General features: G+C 27.7%; 1 protein-coding gene across 1 annotated transcript in view; it reads left to right on the top strand.

Annotated features, from left to right (window-relative positions):
- Window positions 1-934: 934 nt before the first annotated feature.
- Window positions 935-14,045, top strand: part of LOC126908964 (protein O-mannosyl-transferase TMTC2-like) — a gene marked incomplete at its 5' end in the record, with an annotated part of 35,340 nt that continues 22,229 nt past the window's right edge. The window contains 3 exons of the mRNA XM_050691313.1: window positions 935-1,233; window positions 6,448-6,597; window positions 6,745-7,183. Coding sequence (XP_050547270.1) covers window positions 935-1,233; window positions 6,448-6,597; window positions 6,745-7,183 — 888 coding nt within the window. The remainder of the gene's footprint in view (window positions 1,234-6,447; window positions 6,598-6,744; window positions 7,184-14,045) is intronic.

The following is a 14,045-nucleotide window of genomic DNA, read 5'->3' as shown; positions in this document are numbered from 1 at the left end:
AAATTTAACTTTTATATTGTTGTACAAATTATAATTGTTAAAAATATGCTACTTGATAAACTTTGAACCACTTATTAAACTTTTTGAAACATTAAGTATTATCAGCTATAAAACATAAATAATTCATTTCAAAAGTTTCAAACATTGTACTTTAAAAGCAACGTGGTTAAACAGCAATACAATTATTATTAAAGATTCCAAACTTTGTTATTACATAATTATTATTCATTGTTATTTTACTAATAATCATGATAAATTATCCGCAAAATATCCAATACGTATATGAATAACATTATTTTTGCTTTAATTAGCTTTTTTTTACTCATAATCTGAGACAATTATTTTTTTAGAATCAAATAAAGCAATAATATTATTAAACACAGCGTTATAATTTGGAATTTATTTTTTTAACAAAACAAATTATATTTACTGTTACTAAAAATTCCAATTCTAGTAANAAATTATATTTACTGTTACTAAAAATTCCATTTCTAGTAATTACTTAATAGCATTGCTACAAACCCCCTAAAATAAAATTTTCTGTCTAGAACTGTCTTAAAAAATTTTTATTTATTAATTCAAAGTTTTAAAATTACAAATGTATTTATTGAAAAAGATAATTATATTTTATTTGAAATCGATTTAATCTTCGGTACAATTTTATGTAAAGTTTGTAATACTTAAAAAGTATCAAGTAAACAAATGCAATGAAAAACAAAAATCTTACTATTTTAACTACAAAAATATATACCTGAATTATGTGAATATTAAATAAAAATGTGAAAAACAAAATTATTTACTAGGATAGTGTAGAATTTTTTTTAGTCAACCTTTTTCAGCGGTAAATCGTTGAATTGTCAATATTTCAAGGCGGGAAAATGCGTTTAAACGCATGCGGTTTACAATTTCTGGGTGGATCTGATTCGGGACGGACCACCAAAATGTGTTGTTGTTCAGTCACGTTGCCGCGATGATCTCAAACACCCTTGTGTTGGTCAAAAAACCAAATCGTGTACGTAATAACATGTATCACTTTTTTAATTCAACACGTGTTCCTCTGCAATTAAATTTTTCTATATGTGGTGTTAGAAAATTGGTCCTCAACAAGCTTATCAATTTTCAGTTAAATTTTTTTCAAAAAGCTCCGATGGATTATCATTTACTGTTATGTTGTTCTTTGGCGTTTTCTGTTTATGTCAATACTCTCGGCGCTGGATTTGCATATGACGACAAGTAAGGAAATTATTTTTTGAGCGATCACACATACAAATATTTGGCTTCGGTATTGATATAAACATTTTGTTGATTATTTTTTGGCTTTTACGTATAAAAACTTAATGTTACTGTCTAAAAGTCTCCAAATAGAATTTAGAACAGAAAAGAATTTATGCTAAAATTAAAAGTTACTTTTGTGTATAATTAAGTTAAAAACAAACAAAGTACCGAGTTTGAACTCAAAATACCTTTTAGTCATTTTAATTATTCAAACAATTTATTTGATAAATATAGAACTTGTTGACGATTAACCAAACATAAATATTATCTAACGTTTATACTATTTTATGAGGAAGAAAAACGTCCTTTTAAAGTTCATCTATTTTTTTATTTCTTGTTAGTTATAATAAAACAAACAATTTAAATAACTTGATAAAAAATATTTGTTATAAAATTGACCTTTGTTTAGTTTTAACTATAAATAATGTTGTATTAACGTTATCAGTTATAAAATTATATTACTCATCAAAGAAAGGTAGGCTTTACATAAAGCGAAAAAATAATTTAATCCAATGAAAAACATTTATTTATAGTACAACTGGTACTATCGTTATTAAATGTCTGGGCGATTTAATGACAAATTAATTTATCCTCTTTTTATACCTTTCAGTAGCGCGTTCCTTACATTTGCTGGTAATTAATTGTTTTTTCTCGTTTGTTTAATTTAATGCCCTACGAGGCGTTAGGAAATAATGGTGCGGATGCTGGGACAATAAAATAAGACGACAGTTGGCAAAAAACAAAAATGGGAGACGAGAAAAAATTAAAAAAACCATTGGTATTAATTTTAATGGATCTGGGGATTTAGTATTAAGCTTAATGAACAAAACAAGGGATTATTGAGACGTATTTAAGTATTTTTTACGGAATTTTATTTTTATAATAGCTGGACAGACCAATGAAGAAACTTTCCATCCGTCAACGAAATGGATTCGCTTTTTCAAGAGATTTTTCGTTTTGATAATAACAAAATAATAATGTACCTACTATAGAAAGATTCAGAATATTAGAATAAAAGAAAATTTAATTTCCGATGAAAATTTCTAAGGGATCGTTATGCTTTTAATTATTATCTAAAATTAAATTTGTTTGTTCTTATTTTACCCCTACAAATTTATTAAATGTTCCATGTACTTTTACAATATTATTTTTAAGGTTTAGCAGTATCGTTGAAATTGTTTTAATTAATAATACTGTTTTGAGTATTACTATAAAAAATTAAGTATCAAAAAGAAAAAGAAATAATTATTTTAATAGACCATATTTGAAGTTATTGATAATCATCATTTTTTTTACATTTTTCAATTACTTTATTCTATTTGTCTAACTAGAGAGTAACGAGTAAATTGTTTGATTGTATACTTCTGTTGCCACTAAATAACTAAATATCATTAGGTGAAAAAATAAATGTAAGTATATGACTTTAAAATAGTTTAGCAGCCCTTAAACTTTTTAAAGTTACATACAGAAGTATAATTTTGATTATGTTTTTTTAACGTTTGAACTTTGTAGTCCAAAACCTCTTCAAACCTTTTACATATAAGCATCATGTTCACATGAACCAAACCCAACCTGAAATTGTCAAAGTATTTTATACCATATTTTTTTTTTTTTTAGTTAAATATTTTTTGATATTTTAAATTAATAATTTAAAATATTCATAACTTGTCTTTAGTTGTGATTAAGTTACATTAAAAAGCTATTGAATAAATATGATCTCATTCATTGAATTTAGTGTTTATGTGATATTATTAAAATTGAATTATATAATTTTTTTAAATTTCAAAATTATTTAAATTATATAAAATAGTCAAATAAAATGTTCTATTTGATGTCGATATTTTTAGTTTTCACATCATATTGAAAAACTTTTTGAAAATTGAACTGATAATTAGTACATTTTTACTGATAACACTTTAGACATAACCTTAGCGACTACACATTTATTTTGAAAATTATTTATTATAATTGATATTAATTAATTATTAACCAAGGTACTGGGAGGGCTCAAAATCATATCAAAATATTTTTCTTTTTAATTTCTAATAATGTGCAAAAAAACTTCATATACTTCAAACATAAGTTAAATTTAAGCTAATATAATTTACAATAAGATGAAGAAATAAAAACTATCTAAAATTTAGATTTTTGGGAGATATTGGAGATATTAAACTCAAAAAACATACAATTTTCAGTGAAATGCGTTAGAACAGATGTTATGCAAAACATCCTCATCGTTAAAATATAAATCAAATTATAGCTTATTTAATGTATCTTATTATAAAATATAAGACGCTTCAGCGATTTGTTTTCTATGAGTAATTGATGATATCTTAAATCTAAAATCATTTTTTGTAGTTATGTTCAATTTAAAAAAAAAAAAATTTCTAGCTCGCATCGTAGTGTTTATTGGCATTCACTTTAATGTAAGATATCAATCAATTCTAATTAAAAAAATACCTCAACTTTCATATGCTAGATCCTTACTATACTTTATGTTCTAACTTCTATGCAAACATGAAAAAGTATTAATTTTTTAATAATGTGCATTTTATTTATGAAAATTCTCAGCCTTTACTAGATCAATTTTAATGTTTAATACATCAAAAAATCCGATTTTAATTTTATTAAATTTACACTTGCCTACTTTACTAATAACATTTTAATAAAATATGAAAGACACAATAGGCTTTCTTTTTATATATTTTTTGTGAAAATTAAATGAAATATCTAAGTACATTAGAATACTAAATTAATAAGAGCGAACTTAGAATCTCTAAATGAACTTTAAAAACACTATTTTGCCTTCCTCCATAATCAATAGCATAATGCACTTTAATTAAAGTACCATAAAACAACTGTATAAAGAAAATAAAAGTATTTGTATTTGACAAAATTACATGTTGCAAACAAAACTTAAAATAAAATAATTTATCGTTAAGTGACAACTGTACAACATTTTACTTGGAAACTATCCAACCAAAAGCCACATTAAACTACTCTATAATTTGACTTAATTATACCATTTAAAATAAAATGTTTGTAAATAGTCTTTTAGACAACTAAGGAAAAACTATACCATTTAACGTAAAAGTAATTAATAATGTAAGTTTAAAATGTACTGTTAATTACAGTGTGATTGTAAATTTTTAGAGATCATATTACTCATACTTATTTTTTTTAAGCTTCAGCTTTTACTGAACTAGAAAATAGCATACTAAAAAGTATTAAATACCGAAAAAACTACTAAATTAGATTTATATTTACAAACTTTCATTTCTTAGCAAGACCCTATTTTACGTGTGTAATTATTACTTTCATGTTTTAACATCAACATTTGTGTACTTATATGTTGTTTGCAAACGTCAACATAACTATTAATAGCTGTAAAACTATGTATCCTAGGTAACTTCTTCGTGTTTTGGAGTCACATATTTAATGAATCCTCGAGAAGTTTTTAGACGTGTATTGTTTGAGAATCTTGGCAGAGATGTCGAGGTTAATTGTCAAATAGTATGAAAAGATACTGTTTCCTCCAAGTTTTTCCAAAGTTTTGTTTTTAATCACTAAAGTTTGAGCTATTGAGTCAAATTTAATACAATTAACCCACTATGGTACATAAAAATGAATCAGAAGCCTATGAGATAAACTTAAAAAACAAATAAAATAAAAATTATGTATAATTTTCACAAAATGTTTAAAAAAAATAGATATAACCAATGATTGGGTGTTGATTTTTATTGATATTTTAAAAGGAGAAACGTATCACATTGTATGATTGGCATATCCTTAAAAGTCCATATTAAAATTACTATCGCCTATAAAAAAAATAACTTGTATTTTTTTTTTTTGAAAATAAAATCTTGTGAATTATTTAAGTAAAAAATTAATACAAAAATGTATTTTTTTTATCTCGAAATAGCGAATCGTTTAAAACTTTGTGTACTGTACTTTAAACTAACGTACGCGGAAGACGATATTTATGTTATTTAACTATACGCGCACACTTGTACTCAGTTCTTTAACTACCATAATAAATTTACTCGGAATTATACTTTAAACTCAATCATAATAGTGTTGTCACGTAACTACTTAAACTCATTTGGTAAAATATGATTATTGAAAATAATAATGACCTCAAGGGAAAATAACGTTATACTAATGACAGAATCTTCTTGGTAAGGAGACTAGAGGAATACAAAGTAAATCGCATCCTATCTCGTTATGAATACCATCATTTCTTTATGGTAATAGTATTCCTGTTTGTTATTCAAGACCAGCGGTTTCCGAACCGCGTTATTATTATAAGATTTGTTCGTGGAGGGCAAAAGCATGAAAAAAAAGGATCGTTAACGAAGGGATTATTTTACAGCCCCCTGCTAGCAGTCATTTCTCTTTGAAACTTTATTCGGTCTTTGATGTAAAAATAAAAATGTATTTAATAGTCACATATATACAGTGTACCTATACAGATACCTCCATAATTCCCAAGAATTTACGTTGGTGTTTTAAAAACGTCACTCAAAATATCAAGAAATTCTAAGGCTGCTCTCTTGCTAAAGCTCTTCTAAAAATGTTTATTATTTATCATTTACAAAGTCATACCTACCCGAAAATTAGTACAAAACTACTTCCATAATTATAACTTTATTTTTCAATAAAAATATTTTAATTTAGTTACATTGGTAGTAAATAGTTACGCCGAGTAATCAAAAGGGTTATACACAACAATATATATGATGATCATTTGAAATAGTTATCATTGGTAACTATTTTTTTAATTCATTTTACTGATTCCCGAAGTCTCGAAACAAATTTCTATATCACTTAGCATTAAATAGGGTTAAGTAAAATCGACATGCAAAGGCATGAACTTACGACCTCTGGTTATCAGTGTCTATGTTTTTATTTTAAATTATATTGCATCAATTACTTTTATATTTTTGCTATTGGTTAAAAATTATACAAACCATCGTTAATTTTCAAAATAAACTATTCACAATAAAAAATGACATTTGACTCTTAATTAAGAAGTGATTACAAAATACCTTAAAAGTGAAAAATCAACATGATTTTTGATACGATTATCAAGATTTTACACTACCTTTGGCCGTTTCTAAATTATGTTCAATAATCATAGTGGATAGTCATATGTTGTGTTTTTTATTTCAGTCAAGCAATCATTGCTAATGATGATATACGAGCATCAACATCAGGGTTTAACTTGTGGCGGAATGATTTTTGGGGTACACCGATGGGCACGAAAAATTCACACGGGTCTTACAGACCAATTACAGTTTTAACATACAGGTTCAACTATAGGTAAAATTTACTTTGATTAATTATTTAACTTTTATCTAATGGTTTAATTTTGAATAGATCTTAGTTTAATTTCTAATAGGTATATGAAATTCACTATAGCAAAAGTTATTAAAGCCAATAAAATGCATTTCTTTAATATTATTTTAGGTTCTCGGGTTTGAGACCAATGTCATATCATACGACTAACGTGGCCCTACATAGCTTTGCTACGGGTTTATTATTGGTAACAGCTCGACTGATGATGTCTAAAAAGTCTGCCTTGCTGTCGACATTACTTTTCGCAGTGCATCCTATACACTCTGATGCGGTAGCCTCAGTAGTCGGTCGAGCAGACATATTATCATGTGTGTTCTTCTTGATGTCATTTTTGTGTTACAAAGAGTTTGTACAATCTCGAAAAAATAATCGAAGTAATACGTGTGCTCAGAAAACGAAAATTAGATGGCCGCCAGATAGAAGATACTTAACATTAACAGTAGTGTTTGCATTGCTGTCAATGTTAGCTAAAGAAAACGGTATCTCAGTGATGGCTGTGTGCATTGGTTATGAACTAATGTTAAGACTAAGATCCATTAAAAAGCAAAAGGTAAGCATTACAAACAACGTAAATATACTAAAAATCTATACAAGCACAACGTTTTTATTATTACTAAAACTTGTCAAAGTAAGCTTTTGAAAAAATCAAAAGGAAATTTATGCGCATAGTCAATTGATTGGAAAGACTCAGTACATAAGTATTAAACGAATTTATCGTTGATATAATGACATTGTTAGGTCTTAGGGCTAGTATATTATAAATCGTGTTTACTTGTTTGTCATCTGAATGTTATTTTCACATGTATATTATATTTAAACGCATAATTGTACTTAGCTGCCGGATGCTGTAATTGTTCTAAGGTTTGTATTGATCAAAATTCTAGAACTCAAACATTCGTATTATTCTATATGCCGACTAAATAATTCAAAGCTTATACCGAACGGACATAGATGCCAAAATCCGTTGTGTATATATACAAAACACACAATGGTTTGAAATTGAACTCTAAACGAAATGAAATTACTAAACGCGTGCATAAAGCTGTACTGACTGTCAGTCTGACGTTTGCATGCATACTATATCAGGATCATCGAATAACGTGCAAAAATAATTACCCATGGCGAAATAACATAAAATGGGCGGTCTGATATTATAAATGAATAAAGAAAAATTGACTACCCGCGTCACAGTATAATTGAACTCCGGATATAGATATCAAACATGCAGATTGCATAAATTAATAATAAACTAGTACCGTCAAAACTCGTGGATTTATACCAAACCGTAGAAATATGACCATCGGTGAATATCAATTCGATATGAAATTAATTCGTATTACTCGCATTTTTTAACGAACAGTTCTTGGATTTTCGCTACGCCGTTGAAACGCACAGATAAAATATGTGACAAATTACTTCTACTCGAAGGAAATATTTNTGACAAATTATTTCTACTCGAAGGAAATATTTTAATGGATATTTTAATAATCAAAATCGTACGTCTTCAACGAAACGTCCCTAGAGATTTATTTTTTCTTTTGTCCAATAGAAGTTATCTAGTTCATCACAGATTAGAACTTAAGGGCACAGCGCGTCGTCTGGCAGAAGAAATAAGAGCATATACATTGCGATTCGCCATAGCAATTTACCTATTCTGTCAAACGATTGTATGGCGCGCGCGTATATTCGATTAGGAACTTTGCCAACGCGCACTAAACGAATCTTTTTCTCCATAAAAACACTGTCATTGAGAACGAAAATAAAATAACAATAGTCGCAATCCGTCCCCTTCGGCATGCACACGCATTCTTGTGTTTTTCAATGCGAAACGTTTTCAAAATGCTTTTGGCTTTTTTCATCATAAAAATTAGTTTTCATCTGAACCGTAAAACTTTAGTTGAATAGTAATAAATGTCTGTGTTTCCTTACTCTAGACGACCAGATGCAATCAAACCGAGTCTCGATTCGTTTTCATCGCAATGTTTTCTGTAAAGCGATTGCATCAGCTATTGGAAATTTTAATTACGTTCTTCAGTCGGACTCCGCTGAAATGTATCTCGTCTTGAATTTTACTCGGATTACATCAGCTGAAATCATGTCTCGGCTTACATGAATAATAATACTATTATACTTATTACACAATGCCAATTGCATGGCAAAACCCGAATAATATAATCATTATTACCGTTATGCTGACAAAGGCGCTCTCCAGCCGCGGACGGTCGTGCAAACCGTTACTGTCGATACTGAGCATTTTAAACTCAAAGGTCGGACTCTTTTACAATAACGATTATTGTTATCGGTAGTACACATTAGGACGTGATTACGATTTAATGAATAATTCATATTGGTGTACATGTTTTATTAGTTTGGCGATTCAGTGCAAAACAAATGTGTATAATATCGTGTGTGTACGCGAAAAGTCGTATGAATTGCCATTGTAAAATAAGAATTCACCGCACGTGTTGTTCTGAAATTGGTCAGACGTGAAAATTGTTTATTTTTTGCTTCCTTTTTCTATTTGTCTCGTTCCATCTGCTGTTTGTTTTACCGGATTTGGCCGATGAACGGCCTTTTGGCAGGGCGGGAGGGGCGTGTTTCGTAATGGAGTCTGTTATTGACAGATAACTTTCTCGATTGAAAGTTGAGTGTCCCGGACGTTCGTTTTTGTTTCCCTATACACGTGTCATCCGGACGCATGTTTCTCCTCCCTAAGTTTGCTTAGATGAAAATAATTCCACTGACAACTCTGCCCGTTTCCACAGCTTCCGCTCCCACCCGACATTGATCTAACGTTATTTCGTATTTGACTTTTTTCAAACTAATCGCTATCAAAATAATCTTCAAACGATTCGAATCGAAAATTGTGTTCGTTAATATTCCGTAATTGTTTTTCTATACTCAATTTCAATGTAATTTTTTGGTTGTAGGCGCTAGAAATTATAGATAAAATAATAAAAGCTCGAATTTTTAATGTCTATAATAATTAATTTATCATTTAAACGTGTTTAATGAATGGTGAAATCGATATCACAGGACTTGATTAATATTTTTTATTAATATGTTGATAACTCGATTACTATGTCATAAAAACTTAATAATTGTTCTTAATGTAAATGTGTGCAATTCTGAAATCTTGNAATGTAAATGTGTGTAATTCTGAAATCTTACGGTATTTTTCCAACGACTTGACGTCTATTCTGTAAATTAAATCGTGCGTAACAATAAATTACAAAATAACATAAATGTTATAAAATACATTATGTAAATAAATCGTCAACAAAAGTTTATTCGATATGTATGGATATTCTATGTAAATAACTAACGGGATATTATTGTACTGATGGAATTTTCAAAGTAAACTACCTATTTAACCACAGTTTTTACGACTTCACTTGATTTACGTTTATGTAGGACATATGTCTGCATGAAATAATGTATGAACCATATTTATTTTACATTTCAGAATAAGATTTCTTTACTTGGCTTCTTTGATAGTCGTTATAGTGTGGAATTTCCACTGAACATGATAAATCACTCTATGATTTTATGAAAATTCAATTATCAACAACGGACTTTTTTTGCATTTCGACTTTTTAAATCGAAAAAAGAATTTTTTATTTGCGTGCATATTAACGTTTTGTACAATATTGGAAAACAACACATGTTAAAGATATGGTGAGCGTTATACTACATCGTTATCCTTTAACAATACGGACACAGGAGAATTGAACACTTGACCCAACAATAAGGGTATTATGAAGATTTTTTTTTTTTTTTTGAGCAAGTCCGCTGAACTGAATATAAATAAAAAGTGATCTTAACTGTAGAAATTCAAAGTAACACAAGGATATCATCCGTACTCAGCTGAACGAAATAACTCGAAGGGTATAAGTATCCGATGGAAATATAAGCCGATTGAAGTGTGTACATTTACTTGCGTTTCTGTTGTGATCATAATGTAAGGGAAAATTTACGTTGTAAGTCCAGAGACATAATATTTCAATGAAATATATAATACATACAACGAAATAATATAGTACATTCGACATTACAAACAGCACTTATTTTTTACATAAATAGTAATGTAAAGGGAATAGGCTTAAAGAGCTTACATCATAATACGAATTCGTATATATATATAAAATGTCCGTTCCTACATAATTCCACGTCCCAGCTGAACATCATTGGCCTCTCTTCTGATTCCAAACTCCACACTCTCTCCCTATTTATTAATATATATATATATATATATATAGCGAGAGAATGTGGAGTTTGGACTTAGGAGAGGACGTTGAGCTGAGACGTAGAATTATGTAGGAATGAACATTTTATATAGAAATACCTATTTTCTGCAATCTGTAGTTACTATTTTGTAGTCAGACATAATGCAATTCTTTTTACATGCCAGGCCAAATCTTTTTTTTCGGAAAGCTTTGTGGCTGCTCTTAGAAAATGCTTCATAGGGATTTATAAATTGTATCGTGTACAGGAAAGAATCCCATTCGTTTTTTCGCTACAATGCACTTAACGGTCATACGCGACCTTTTCTTTTTTATCGATATGCATACGTATTTACAAATGTCATTTTCAAAACGCTAAATGCTTGGAAATTACATATATTTAGCTGTTTTTAGTTGTGCAGATTTTAAATATGTTAATTAACATCACAGACGAAAACAGCATAATTGTTTGAAATTTATAAACTTCTCTCATTCAATTTACAATTTATAAAAGAACTTTTATTATAAAATGACTTTATTTATTCAAAGCTCTATTAAAATCCCTTAAATAAACTAAATACTCTTCTTTCAAAAGGTTTAAGACTGAAAATGTGGTTTATTAAATTTCCATTCAAGAAACTGGCCTGTTTTAGTATTAAACTTTTATGCTTATTGAAGCATAAATATTGCGTTTAAAATGTTAAATTGAATTTAGTATTTTGCATATTTCCTTGCTTGATTAATTAATAATAAATTAGTCGTTTAATTTTGTAAATTACATTACTAATAAACAGACCTAACTGTAAAATATAAAATTGACAAATATTTTTTATATTAACTCAATAATTATTATTAATTATGTTTTTTTCAATCTTTTAAAATTAGTATATGGTGTTTGTATTGAATTTTTATTTTAAAGAATTTCGAAATGTGANGAATTTTTATTTTAAAGAATTTCAAAATGTGTATACAATGATTAATTTTTTATTTTTTCTTCTTTCATTTATTTTATTCAAATTTAGGAGGTTTTAAATTCATTGAACTCTACAAATCCAGTTAACAATACTACTGGAACAGTAAAAACTTCAAATGTTGTATGTGACAAAAAAAATTAATGTTAAATACTATGAATTTCAAATGATGATTAAAATAGCAATGTATTTTTCACATAATATACCCGAGCCAATTCAATTTTTTTAATTTAAACATATAAAGAATTAAAGCTGTAAACATAGAATATTTGTCATGAATAAAATAGTTTTACGTTTAATAATTTCATTATTCACGTATAAACAAAAAAGATCTAATAAATCCTCATTGATTATACTAAGAAATGTACCTAGGAACGGTCATTTTTTGAAAAAACTATATCAATATAATAATTTCAACGATTTTTGAAACAATTCAACGCCTATATTCCCTCTTATATGTTTGTTACTCAACTCATCATTCTAAGCATCATCATCTGTACTACACTCATTCTCTGCTCTAGTCTCTTATCAACCGCCTACACACTGAATCATACATCATAGCTGGTCTCATTTTCTCTTATAGAACTTACCTTTCAACTTTGTTGAAATTCTCTTACTCATAACACACCAGAAGCTTTTCTCCACTTCACCCACTCGCACTTAATCCTGTAACTTATATCCTCGTCAATACCATGATATTTTTTCACAACGGATCCTAAATACTTAATACTTTTTATCTCTCTTATCACGTATTGTCTTATTGTTACTGATTTCCTCATTTCATCCACATCGAGTTCTCCTTTGTCAAACTCGTCCTCTATATACTCTAACTTACTCCTTCTTATTCTTAATCCCTCTCCTTCAAGAGCTGTTCCCCATACATTTAGCCCATTGATTAATTTTTTCCTTAATTTATACTATTAACACTATATCTTTAGTGAACAACATGCATTGCGGTACCTCTCTTGTACTGATGTTTCTCCTCTTATTTTTTTGTCTATTACCTTTTCCCAAATCTTCATACTATGACTCATAATAAACTTTGTACCTCTATAATTTCCACACTCTTATATGTCTCCTTTATATATATAAAATATCATAATAACGGCACCGCAATATTATTTCTCCATTTGTTGTATTGGTAATTATAATTTTTAAAAATATACTTTTTTTATTTTTTATAATATTTTGTATAGAATACTAGTGGCTTAAAGCAAAAATTATTTTATTTTTAATCAGATATACTATAAATTAGGTTTATAATATATTAGATTTGATACAAAGCTGAAAAGGTATTCATTTTACTATGATGTGTATTTTTTATTTTTTTTACGTCTGTTACCATTTTTTCAACGATACGTCAAAAGATCACAAATCGTATCTAGTCGAAGACATTACCCTCAATAATTGAAAAAATGCCCCTCTTTCCCCATAAATGGGGGAAATCTTCAAAACTATTACAAGTTTAAAAATCACTAATTTTCGACATTGTTTCAATTTTTTTACTTAAAATTGCCATAACGTTTTTAAAAATGACCAAATAAAATATCATTTTTTTTTATAAATACATGAGGTATTTACCTAACATTCTGTATATTTTTTTTATAACTTTGACCCATAACCTGCCCACAGGGAAAGATTCAAAATGACAACTACTGGAAATACTGATACTTTTATATACAACTTAAATTAAATTTAATGTAATATACTTTATTATAAAAAAAAAAATTACTGACTTTATTTTGTCTTTACGGTAAAAATGAATACCGTATGCTATTTTTGAGATAAAATTCTCGATTTCATATTTCATATTTTTAATTTAATATTTCTATAACTTTTTTGAAAAATGTATGGATCAATACAATTTTTTTATGAGAAATACTATTTATATACCTCTTTCATTCGACATATATATTTGTCTAAATCGGACCATTTCCCTTTATACAGGAGTGTTCAAAACTTAAAAATGCATATAGAAAAGAGAACTTTTTCGACTTTATTTTTGAAAATGTTTCGAAAATACTGACATTTTTATATTTATCTTAAATTAAAGCTATTGTAATATAATTTAATATGACAAAACAAATTTCGGACCCTTTTTAGTTTTTATGGTGAAAATAGACATCATCGTTAATAAAATAAATACAATTTTTGTAAAAAAATTCTTTTTTATATTTTTAACTTTATAATGCTATACATTTTTTAAAAATGTATGGAT

This window comes from Daktulosphaira vitifoliae, unplaced genomic scaffold (assembly GCF_025091365.1).
Source record: "Daktulosphaira vitifoliae isolate Bord-2020 unplaced genomic scaffold, ASM2509136v1 Scaffold_57, whole genome shotgun sequence".
NCBI classification, from domain to species: domain Eukaryota; kingdom Metazoa; phylum Arthropoda; class Insecta; order Hemiptera; family Phylloxeridae; genus Daktulosphaira; species Daktulosphaira vitifoliae.
This window is presented reverse-complemented; position numbering and strand designations above follow the sequence as displayed.